Source organism: Crocuta crocuta, unplaced genomic scaffold (genome assembly GCF_008692635.1).
Source record: "Crocuta crocuta isolate KB4526 unplaced genomic scaffold, BGI_CrCroc_1.0 scaffold129, whole genome shotgun sequence".
NCBI classification, from domain to species: Eukaryota; Metazoa; Chordata; class Mammalia; order Carnivora; family Hyaenidae; genus Crocuta; species Crocuta crocuta.
Window position 1 is genome coordinate 5,369,190 of NW_027551571.1, and position 12,241 is coordinate 5,381,430.

Consider the following 12,241-nt stretch of genomic DNA (forward strand, 5'->3'; position numbering starts at 1 on the left):
GGGGGGGGGTTCAGCCAGCCCCAGGGGGTGCAGGTTACAGTGGAGGGGGTCAGCCAGCCCCGAGGGGCGCAGGTCACAGTGGGAGCAGGCCTCCAGTCTTCATTGGATGTGAGCTGCCGTGGGGAGGGCACGCTTCCCCGAGGCTTCAGAGAGCACCCCAGGCATGATTGGACGGCACTTGTCCAATTTCTCTTACTGGGGGAGCCTGAGTCTCCTGGAGGAGGGTGGGATGAGAGGAATCTAACCCCAGCCAGTAATTAAAGGTAGGGAAGAGGGGCACCTGCATGGCTCAGGTAAGCAGCGGACTCTTGACCCTGTCTCAGGTCATGATCTCATGGTTTGTGAGTTCAAACCCTGCATCAGGCTCAATGCTGATGGTGCAGAGCCTGCTTCGGACTCTATCTCTCATTCTCTCTCTTTCTGTCTCTCACTTTCACTCTCACTCACTCAATAAATAAAATAACTAAAAAAAAAAAGGTAGGAAAGAAACTAAATTTAAAGAAATGTCCATGCTGGCCTCCCTTACATACTCAGACTCCCCTCTCACAGGGACATCGCTAAAACACTCCTCTGTTAGTGGTTTTTAATGAAGCATGTGGACTCGCATTGTACCAGTGGAATCCATGAGGAGGCCAGGGAGAAGTCAGCTGGAAAAAAATGCAGCCGGGCCCCCTGCGGGTCTGAGTGCGTGCATGAATGTGTGACAGAGCGCCATGGGGACCCAAGCCGCCTGCCTCAGAAGTGCCTCCTCCCGGGTTCAGTCATCGAGGCAAGAGGCCCTGGGGAGCACCTGTCTGCAGCCTGAGCCCTTGTCTCGGAGAGGGGGAGGGAAACAGTGCTGACACTCTGGGACATTCCCTGCTGGAGGCTCGGGGCCGGAAAATTGCAGAAACCAGTCATGAAGGCCTTTGCCTTCAGCCTCTCTATGCCTTGCTGGTGGGTCTTTCTGTGAAAGAGGCGTGTGGAAACCACTCCCGCCTCTGCCTGCGGGTTTGTTCTCCTGGCGTGCCGGGGAAGCCGTGTACCTGATGGCGTTTGTGCCGTAGCAGGTGCAGACCTAAGTTCTAAGTGTGACGGTGCGTGGGCACCGCTTGTGACCAGGCACTGACGCTGGCTGCGTCCCCATGAGCGGTCCACAGAGCTGTTCCACAAGCGCTCGTTGATTTCAGAATGTTTGTTAATTGCAGCGGGAGTTCAGCTTTTGGAAACATCCTAGGAGTATGTTTCAACGGTCTTTGTTCCCCGAGCGATCTCCTCAGTGGTCAGTGGAGGAGAGGCAGTCCCGGGATCAAGGAGGTGGTACTAGTCTGATGTTAGTACGGCCGCTCCAGCGCTCTTCGCTTCTCTTTGCGCGGATTCCTTTTTCAACCTGCAGTGTATCTGTGAATCTAAAGTGTGTTTCCTGTAGACAGCGTTTTTTAAATCCAGTCTGACAGTCTCTGCCTTTTGATGGGATTGTTTAATCCTTTCACACTGATGTTGCCATTGCCGTGGCTGGATTTACGTCTGTCTTACTTTTCTTGTTGTTTTAAGTCTCCTGTCATCTTTGTTCTTTTGTTCTTCCTTTGCTACTTTTTATTCACTAAGCGACTATTTAGAAAGTCAGCTGAGCTCAGTCTTACTGTAGATAGGAGAGTGGATGTTTTTAGATATGTGTTGTTTTATAAACCTCCTATATAACAATGCCTGCCTGGCTGGTTTCTCACGGTGTTGAAGGAATCAGCCCAGAGGATATGAGACGGACATAGGAAATTGCTGTGTGGTACACAAATAGTAAGTATTGTTTTTATGTAATTGGGGTAAAATTAAGTAGCAGTGTTTTATAAAAAATGGATTTGGAACATATGTGTGTGTGTGTATATGTGTTTGGCTTATGCTCTTTTTTTTAAGCTGTAGTAAGAAGAAAATACATTTGCCTAAACTCTGCAAAAGACTGCTTGTTTTAAAATGTTTAGTGACTTGTGAGACTCCATTGGCGCATTACTAGTGTTTCTTTGAAGTGGGAGCAGCGCGTTGCTTTCTGAGTTAGGTGCCCTGCACTCTTCGATTTTCGTCTTCTGGCGAATGGATCATGTGCACTGGTAGAATAGTTTATTTTATTGGAAACATACTGTGTTGATGATGTGGGAGCCACCTGCCGAGCCAGCCCCCAGGTAGGCCCCAGCCCCAGCGTGTGCCGCGCCTCGAGGACCCGGCCGTTCTCGGAGGCAGGCACTGTGTGCACGAACAGAGGCATGGCTGGGGTTTCCAGAAGAGGACGCATCTGGTGAAGGACGTGAGTGTGGCCCAACAGAAGTGGGCTGGGAGGGGCTCTCCGTGCGGGAAGAATGTCTGAAAAGCGTTCCCCCCAGGATCCTGCACCTCCAGAGGAGATGCTGCAGTTAATCAATCGTGGTAAAATTGTTCGACTGGTCCCTCATCCTGAGGACCTCAGGTCTGTAAGTGCTTGCTGTTGTTTAGGTGTTTAAAAGTCGAGCTGCCCAAGATCTAATCTAGAAGACTGGCTTGCAGGTGTTTATTTCAAAGCTCTGGAACTTTTTCTTCAAAATGAATTTTACAGAGAAACTCAGCGTGCCATAAATAGGGGGTGTGGAGCATTGGTGATGGAAAATGTAGAAGAGACCCCATCTTGTTTTTCTGTGATTATAAAAATACGCACTCTTGGGGTATCTGCGTGGCTCAGTCAGTTGAAAATCTGACACTTGATTTTGGCTCAGGTCATAATCCCAGGGTTGTGGGATCGAGCCCCACATTGTGCTCTGTGCTGAGTGGGGAGCCTGCTTGAGATTCTCTCTCCCTCTGCCCCTCCCCTGCTCATGCATGCATGCACGTGCTTTCTCTCAAATTAAAAAATAAAAATAAAAAACTTTTAAAAATTAGTCTGTATATATGAAATTTAAAATCATCCTGAAAAATAGGTACTTTGACATTGAACTAAACATCTTTCATGTATCTGTGTACATTCATAAAAATAATTTGTATAAACGGGATCATTTTCTACTGGTGCTTTATATCCTGATTATTTGAGTCACCAGTATGTCACGGGTACCTTTCCGTGTCGCAAGGCCCTGCTTTATTGGTGTCAGGGCTACGTAGCAGGTTTTGTGTGGCTGCACCAGACTTTAATTTTCCATCCATTACATCTGGGTTGCCATTTGTTACTTTTACAAGCAACCCTGCAATGAACCTTGTTTTCTATTCATCTTTGTAAACTTTTAGGATCATCTTCTTAGAAAGAGTTCCTAGAAATAGAGTATATCAAAAGATGCACATTTTATATTTTGAGACGTTGCCGAGCATTCTGTTAACTACTTAACCGTTTCAATCCATTGCCAAAGTCTTATTCTGTTAAGAGTGAATAAATAGGAGACAGCAGAAGGGGGGGGGCATGCAGGAGGTTGGTGTAGGACACTGAGATTTTGTGGCTGACTGTTGATGATCAGCTTCCCCTCCTGTTGGGCTCTGTGGCCTGAACGGCAGCTTTGGCCTCTCTTTTGGGGGCGTCCAGTGTCGGGGATGGCGTGTTCTCAGGCTCTGCATACCATGTCCTGGCAGTGGAAGGGATGGGGAGCTTACAGAGGGCTTGCTCTGTAAACCATCAGCAGAGAGCAAATCTGTTTCCTGATGCTGGTTTTGTAGATTCCTGGAGCTTCCTGAGATGTTAGTGGTCGTCCCTGAATTGCCCAAGTTAAAAATGGCTTTAACTAATTTCAACTTAAAATTTGGTTTTGGGGATGCTTGGTGGCTCAGTTAGTTATGTGTCTGACTTTGGCTCAGGTCCCGATTTCACTGTTCGTGAGTTCGAGCCCTGCTTTGGGCCTGTGCTACTGACAGCTCAGAGCCTGGAGCCTACTTCGGATTCTGTGTCTCCCTCTCTCTCTCTGCCCCTCCCCTGCTCGCACTCTGTCTCTCTGTCTCTCTCTCTCTCTCTCAAAATAAATAAATAAATAAATAAAACATTAAATTTTTTTTTTGTTTTTTATAACAATCACATTTTTTTAAGTGCCATGATTAGAGACGCAGCAACAAGAGTCTCAGATACTAAGCACTAGCACTTAGTATTGCAGATGTGACCTGCCCAGAGAAGGGACATGGGGCAGAAGGGTGTGGACAGAAACGTTCAGAATGGTTGGAGACCGTTCATTCCACCCATCTGCATCCTTTGTGCAGCTCCAAGGAAACTTCTTCCAGCAGGTTACGATATGGTATCTTATTACTCCAAGTTCTTGGCACTTAAGCACTTAATTACCTGGACGTCAGATGATTCATCTGGCACCAACCTAAGAGAAACGTGTAGTTCTGGCCTTGAGGAAATATTAAGCATCTGCCATGAGCTCTACCCCTAGTAAAAGATGTCAGAGAAGGTGGTCTGTCCTCACAAGCGTCTGTTCTGCTGCTTATGACATACCCTTTTTTGCTTTTTTTTTTTAACAGTATCTGCTGAAGGTCAATGAAATTAAGATTAAAAAGGGAGTGGATTTACTTCAGAATCTGATCAAATATTTCCATGCCCAATGCAAGTAAGTTCTTCTTCTTTGTTATGATGTTATTCCAAATGTTTCTCTCTTTAAGGCAGCTTCTGGTAGATGTGCAGTATTGTATGGAGGAAAATAAGCAGTCATGTAAGACTCTTTGTAGAAGACATGAAGTACTGATACGTGCCGTGCCACGGGTAGACCTTGGAAGCGTGCTAAGTGAAAGAAGTCAGACACAGAAGGCCACATTCAATATCATTTTATCTATTTGAAAGGCCAGAAGAGGCAGGTCTCCAGGCGACTGATTGCCAGGGCTTGGGGGAAGCAGGGAATGACTGCTCGTGGGGGTAATGAAAATAGTCTAGAATGAGACCGTGCTAATGATGGCACAATTCTGTGAATATACGAAAACCACTGAATGGTACACTTGAAAAGGGCAAATCTTGTGGCTTAGAATCTTCAATAAAAAATGAAAATAATATAAAACTCTGCAGTGATCATCAGATGTATTAATTTTTGCTCTTTTTACAGAGGGACAGACCCGTTAGATCTAACACATGATTCACACATTTTGTTGTTGTTGTTTAAAGGAAATTAGCTGTTAAATTACGGAGATAGTTTGCCTTGTTAGTTACCCCTGAAAACCAAGCGACTGCAATGAGCAGAGGAGGCCAAGTGCGGGAGAGAGAGAGAGGGAGATGCCTCCGCGTTTGCAGCCACCTCGCGCCCTCCGCTTGGCCCACACGTGAGCCCCGTGTCCCAGGCCGCGTCACGCTGCGCGTCTGTTCCTGCTCACCTCCCGCTGCAGCCCGACCCCTGGTCCTGACATTCCCCGGTCGCCAGCTCGTCCCTGCTCACAGTGTGTGCTGTATGTCTGGCATTGTCCCGGGTGCCGGGGAAGGACACTGTCTGTCACAGACATGTTCCTGCTCGAATAGGCAGGCAGGCGAGCTTCAGCACATGGGTTTATGCCGCACATTTGAAACGTGTTCTGAAGTGTCAGAATCAAAGAAATAATAGAAGGAGCTGATTTAGATGAAGATTGAAGGCAGGGACTGGGGCTTTCTTGTTTTTTTCCTTCCCCCCGTTCCTTGCTGTATCCTCCAGCCGCGAGACACAGGGCCTAGGATATAGTAGATCCTCACGCCCTTCGTGCTATAGCTGCATCCTCTTTGAGGAGACATGGATTCCAAGATCTAAAGATCAAGCAGATAAGGGGTAGAAGAAGAACATTCCAGGCAAAGTCAAGGTCTCCAGGCAGGAAGAAGTCTCGTGTGACTTAAGCACAATGAGGGAAGGGAGGGTTTTGGGACGTGAAACTAGATGGAAAAGCCTTGAGACGTGGACGGCCTTAGGAGGCTTGTGTTGGGGGTTAGGTTTTATCCTAAATGTATGGGGGAAGCTCTTGGAAGATTTGAGCAGGGGATTCATCCAGCACATATGGAGCTCCCCCACTATGTGCCAGGCACTATTTGGGGTTCTGGGGATACTTCTTACTCATGAATCTCCTGGTTCCTATGAGGTGGGTAAATAGTAAAGACGTGATGTGTGTAACGGTTTTAGAGTGGCGGCACGGCTGTGAAACTGTGGAACGGGGAGGGGAGGGGAGGAGAGGAGAGGGGAGTTGGTGGGAAACCTCTGGGAAGGCTTCTCGATTCCATTTCTGCTTTAACGAGGAACCAAGAGTGGGTGTGGGCGATCACTTAAGCCCACAGCCCTGTCCCGGCACAGCCCGGAGGTGACAATGCCTTGGCCTAGACTGGGGACAGTGCCCGTGGGGGGCATGACTGATGGGAGAAATCTTTGGAGGTTGAATCGCCAAACCTGTCTGCTTGCTGTTCCCCAAACAGGCTGTGCCCCCCGGTGCTGTACCTTTGCACACGCCGCTCCCCTCTCTAGAACGCCCCGCTGCTCCCTCTGTGCCTTTTCCTGGCTTCGGTTCATCCCTAACACCTGCCTCGAGCCTAGCTGCCACTTTGAGGTCACCTGGTCCTCCCCCGATGGAATGACTCCTCTTCCCTCTGCATCGTCACGATACTCCCACATACCTCCTCTGTATCCAGCATGGCGTCTTTCACCTTGTGGCGTGCCTTCCACCCAACTGTATGTTCTTTAAGGAAAGGGGCCGTGGCAGTTCTTTGGTCTGTCCGTAGTGTGTGCTGCATTCACCTGGCGCATACTTGCAGCGGTGAATCGCACTGTTGAACTTAGCTTTGGCCTTCCTACAGCTTTGGTGACTGCGTCTCTGATGCAGTTGAGGTCAAAGTGCAAAGGAAGATATGCCTTGTGACCCATTGTAGGTTAAAAGAAGAGCTCCGGGCTTGGAAAGAGCCTCAGAGGATGAAAACAGACCTCTCTGATCTGTAGAATTTCCAAAGTGAATTATTGTATAGAGACTCGAAATCCTAACTTTGTGATTAACGTACAAATCACTTCTTCAGTACTTGTCCTTGTACCCTTGTGTGAGGCAGATTAGGAAGTGGGTCGCTTCCTTGCTAATATTTTATTTTTAAGAAGCTATTCTTGGATTTCCTTTTTTCTCTTTATTTTGCCCAAACTGATCCGTTGGGTAGCAACAGACCACTTGTGGAAAAGTGAACTAGTTGGCCTTTTATGGGCATGAGCTCAGCAACCTTTAAAAATGATGAATCTTCCATTACTTCCTGTGTGTGTGTGTGTGTGTGTGTGTGTGTGTGCACTGCATGTTCTTCACATCATGTGCACAGCTTTGACTTTTCTCATCCGTATTCTGGGGGATGAAATGTGGAGCTGGAGCGAGTTGGCCACGGGACAAAGGGCCACGTGGCTGTGCACTGTGTGTCCTGCTGGGAACCACCCTGACCAGCTGTGACCTGAGGAACTTGGGAGACCGTGTTGGGTGAGGCACAGGTGTGGTGCCCTGGACACATGTGCTGTCCTGAGAGGCAGGGCCAGGGCGCACAGTGCAGGCGGGTCTTGGGCCATGATGATGGGGTGCTCTTGTGAACCCTGCAGTGAGAGAGGCAGAGGCCACCTGCGTGGTTGGAGCTTGAAGACTCAGTCTCACTCAACGGCTGCGTTTTAAAGGCTTGAGAGCTTGGTCAGGCTGGGTAGAGAAACAAAATTCGAACAAACAAAAATTGGTATTTGGTAATGTTGATGGCAAACGTTGTTTGATCGAAGCTTGGGTGAGTCAGCCCGAGAAAAGTGTGCTGGGGTTTGTAACTTAGAAGTGTCACAGCGATGGGATGTGACTCAGTCGGTGGAGCCAGCAGCTCTTGATCTCCGGGTTGAGTTTGAACCCCACGTTGGGTGTAGAGATTCCTTAAATATAAAACCTTGAAAAAGGAAAAAAGTGTCACAGTGGTGGCTGGTGGCAAAGCAATGACAGAGCCCTTGTCTCTGATGCTTTCCCTGAAGCCAAGGAGGGTACACCGAGGTGTCAAAACTCACCTCAAAACGGAGGATATGGAATGATTGGGATTTTGACAGTCAGAGGGAGGAGGTGTTCTAGGTAGATGGTCAGAATCGGCTGGGTGATTACAAAGATAAGAACCAAATCAGGCGCCTGGGTGGCTCAGTTGATTAAGCATCCGACCTTGGCTCTGATCATGATCTCACAATTTGTGAGTTTGAGCCCTGCGTCAGGCTCTGTGCTGACAGCTTGGAGCCTGGAGCTGCTTCAGATTCTGTGTTTCCCCCTCTCTGCCCCTCCCCTGCTCATGCTCTGTCTCTCTCTCTCAATTTAAAAAAAAAAAAAAAAGAACCAAACCTTAAACCCAAATTTGTATTGTTACTCCAAGCGCACCGTCCAGGGCCATGCTGGAAGTGACGTGTGTGCCGGAAAACCTGTGTCTGAGTTCTGGGCACTTGCCTCCTCAACAGGGCGCTCCTCTCCAGGGACGGTGCAGGCGTAGAGGTTCTCGGAGCTGTGCACCTGCTCCCCTTTGTGGGGCCCCAGGGGCAGGGCCGTGCTGTGCCAGCCTCCTGTGCTACTTTTCCCGCTCCTTCTCCGTGTTCTCTCCCTCCCTCTCCCCATCTCTTTCTCTCTCCCTGCTTCTTCCACAAGAACTTGGAGTGATTGAGGAGATAGTTTCCATAAAGGAAAAATGTAACTAAAGTAGAGCGTGAGATCCGGAGGAGTTGGTGACCGCAGGGGAGAGGCTCAGTTCCCCATTCAAGCATGTGGGCTTCCAGGTCTCCTTTCCCACATAGAGGAGTGCCTGCTGTGTGCGGCCACAGTGACGGGGTGGAAGGCACGGCCCCTCCGCCCTGACGGCGGATGCAGACACGTGGAGCACTGTTCCTTACACTCTGACGTGACTTAGGCCAAATACAGGAATGAAAAAATAAGATAAAGAATTATGCCTGTATCTGCAAATTCAGGCGAGAACATTCTAGCACAGCTTCTGTGATTCTCGCTGCCTGGCTAGTAACGGTTCATAACCCACGTCCTGTAATTACATATTCCTCTCCCTTCCTCCTTGGAATTACCGCATTAAGTGTCATGCTGTGCTGCTTTTATCACCCCTCCTGTTCATTCTGTACTTCACGTGGGCAGGCCCCTAGGGCCTGCTGGGTTTAGAAGGGATAACCGTCACCTCGCGTTTTGAAGATCGCCATCTTCCAATAATCCGGCCGAAGCTGGAGAGTCCTTCTTTCATTAGTTTGTTTTTTCATTCAACAAATACTGTGTGCTTGAAATGTGCCAGGCTTTGTGGATACCATGTCCTTACCCTCCAGAGCTGCAGATCTAAGGAAGGGCAGGTGTATTTTAAATAGTCACACTTATGACTGTATAATGGTAGCCATGCCAAGGTTGTGAAGGAAGAGACCGAATGCTCAGAGAATAGAGCAGGGAGACTGTCATTAAAGTAGGGGGCCATGGAAGCCTCACTAACAAAGTGATTATTTTACTTAAAACTTGAGTGTAGAGTGGTTGGGAATAATCCAGGCGAAAAAGAAGGTATGTGCAGGGAGAAGTTTTTAGAAAGCAGACGCAGCATATGCAAAGGTCCTGAGGCAAGAGGGGTCTGATGGCCACAGACAGACTGCCGGTAGGTCTGGAATCTAGTGAATGGAAGGGGCGAGTGGTGCTACTTGAGGCCCGGAGACACAGGCGGAAGCCGAGTCACGTGGGTGCCACAGGCCTTGTGACAGGTTTTGAACTGTGTCCTGAGCTCGCGGGGAAGCCATTTCTTCATTTCTCTCAAGAGGGTTGTACACAACCTACTTCAGAGGCAGTGCTGAGCATCAGCCCGCCCTTCCGCAGGAAGACCTGTCTGGCTTCTGTTCACTCACTATAAATGATCTCACAAGCGTGGAGTTCTGAGCTTTAACAAGAAAACAAAAGTTTCCTTTCGCTCTTTGAGGTCCGGCCCTGCGGCCACATCACCGCACGCTGCAGACGGGCTGGGCCGTTCCCCGCGCTCTCTCCCGCGTGGCCCTGGACTGTCAGCAGGAGGCTTCAGTGTGCTGCTCTTGCACCCCTGCTTTTCTGTCCTCACTCTCTTCTGCTGCTGAACCAGAGCCCCCACTCTGCTGTCAGGAGGGTCCTGGTCCCATATTACACACTGAAAACAGGGCTCCCTTCCCCCGGGCCACGAATTTGTTGCCGTTCCTTTTCTGTCACTTGTGGCAGTTTTAAGTGCCATTTTATTCTTTGTGTGCCTGATTAATTTGGTTCACACAGTCTCTCCCCCCGGGGATTACATAATGATTTCACTCACTTTCCCTTAAAGAAGTATTTTCTCCATCTAACAACGTTGTTTCCTCTTTTGTGAGACACTGTGTTTCTTCTTTTTTCCTCTTAGCTTTTTCCAGGATGGACTGAAAGCAGTTGAGAGCCTCAAGCCTTCCATTGAGACACTTTCAACAGACCTTCACACAGTGAGCATCCCCCCCACCCCCCAAAGCGTTGAAATGGATTTTATGCAGCAAGTGCTTTGACTTAAACACTGCCTCTGCGCGCCCCTGTGTTCGGGTCTGTGCCTCCCCGACGCCGATGGCCTCACGGTGCCTCGTGGAGTGCGGAGCCCCCGTTCCCGTCCTCCGTCTTGGTTGGGGGAGGGTATATTGGGGGGGAGGGGGCATTTGAGGGGCTTAGGTGGAGGTGCCTTGTGACCTCCAGCACCTCACTGTGCCTTGTTTGTGCTTCTCTCTGCTTTGTTTTGTGTTTTAAAGATCAAGCAGGCCCAGGATGAAGAAAGAAGGCAGTTGATACAGCTTCGCGATATTTTGAAATCAGCCTTGCAGGTTGAACAGAAAGAGGTGAGGGGATTTAATTTTGAAAGATTGCTGTTCTCACACCTTTGGCTTGGGGGCTTTGGGTCTGAAGAACGTGACATTCAGGTCCTCCAGCTGCTCACAGTTCACTCTCGGGCTCTGTCAGCCTCCACCGAGCTTTCAGTTTGGTTTTTGAGTTTGGTTTTATAAAACCATCTTTTTAGATCTGTTTATTGCATAGCATCTGCTGGCGGTGTGGCATTCACAGCAGCGTATAAAGCCTTTTTTGCTCTGTGGGTGTAGCTTCTTCACGTCTCATAAACCCCTTTTTGCTCTTGAGTCGCTCTTGACATCTCCGTTACTCAGATACTCACTATTTATGCCATTGAGTTTCTGTCTGGAACCTCGTGGTTCCCGTGCCCGGCGCCCGTGGACTCTGTCCTTTTCTGCATCAGCAGGTGGCCACCTGAGTCCTCCAGCCCGGACACCGTGCTCCGAAAACCAGGGAGCTGCGTTTTCTTACAGCTGCATTTGGATGAGCAGGAAACCTCAGTTGCTCTGGCCTCAGCTCTGTCCTTTTCTACCTGCTGACACGTTCACAGCGACAATTTGCTTTTTGGAGGCTTATTTTAAAAATACCAAAAAGTACATTTTTAAGGGAATTGTATGGCATATTTGTTATAGAGTGGATTTTACAATGGGGAATTTAACATAACCCACTTCCTTGTACATAGGGGAATGTTACTTAAATGTATTACTAGTGAAGTTTAGATGAATGACTATTGAACTACGTAGCAGAATGTGATGTTCACTGTGGGGGGTGGAGGTGCTCCGATTTAAGTTCCTGTACTGTAACTGAATATTGTTGTCTTTCTCCCAAATGCATTTACCTTTGTGACCGAAGTCTAGGAGAGTAAGTAGTTCAGTATTTTCATAAATTGGAGACTTTTGCATGCTTTTTTCATAAACTTAAAGAATTAGTTTCTTCCATGCATCTGTTAATAATGGCCGATGGTATTTTTAATTGTAACCCTTTCTCTGGGTTTTATTAAAGGCAAATGAATTTGAGTGCACAGACGGTAATGAAATGGAGAATTTCTACGTTTATGGTTCATGCATTTGCCGTTGTTCCTCTGTGGAAGTGAGGTGAACCCCCTCCCCCCCACTGCCTAGCTGAAGTCTCCACGTCCGTCTCGCCCATGCCCAGACCTGTCCCTGGAGACGGCATCTGCTCACCCTGGCCCCAGTGATCTGAGTTTGTGTGATTTCAATCACGACATGTTCCTCTTGGGTTGTTGGCTGTGTCTCCACGTGCACAGAGGCTTCTTATCTCCAGCTAGACCTTGAGCAGTGTGAGGCTGCCCTCCCGCCTTCTGCGCCTTGCCAGCCCTCACGTTGTACCGTATTGCTCGTTTACCAGGCTCCTGGTAAGCGTGGGTCAGCCAAGTGAGAGATTGGCAGATAGCGGTTCTGTGTTGAGGGCTCAGAGTTACCCACAGGATGGAGAATATAGATCCTGACACTTTGGTATTCCCACACGTGGACTATGAGCAGAAGAAGAA

The 12,241-nt window shown here is 48.7% G+C and overlaps 1 protein-coding gene across 3 annotated transcripts in view; it reads left to right on the forward strand.

Moving 5' to 3' along the window:
- The window catches only part of ASAP2 (ArfGAP with SH3 domain, ankyrin repeat and PH domain 2), a 169,243-nt gene that overhangs the window by 101,963 nt on the left and 55,039 nt on the right, over positions 1-12,241 (forward strand). For all 3 annotated transcript variants that reach the window (XM_077751058.1, XM_077751059.1, XM_077751060.1), the window contains 3 exons: positions 4,435-4,520; positions 10,268-10,343; positions 10,638-10,724. In XM_077751058.1, the coding sequence (XP_077607184.1) occupies positions 4,435-4,520; positions 10,268-10,343; positions 10,638-10,724 (249 nt within the window). The remainder of the gene's footprint in view (positions 1-4,434; positions 4,521-10,267; positions 10,344-10,637; positions 10,725-12,241) is intronic.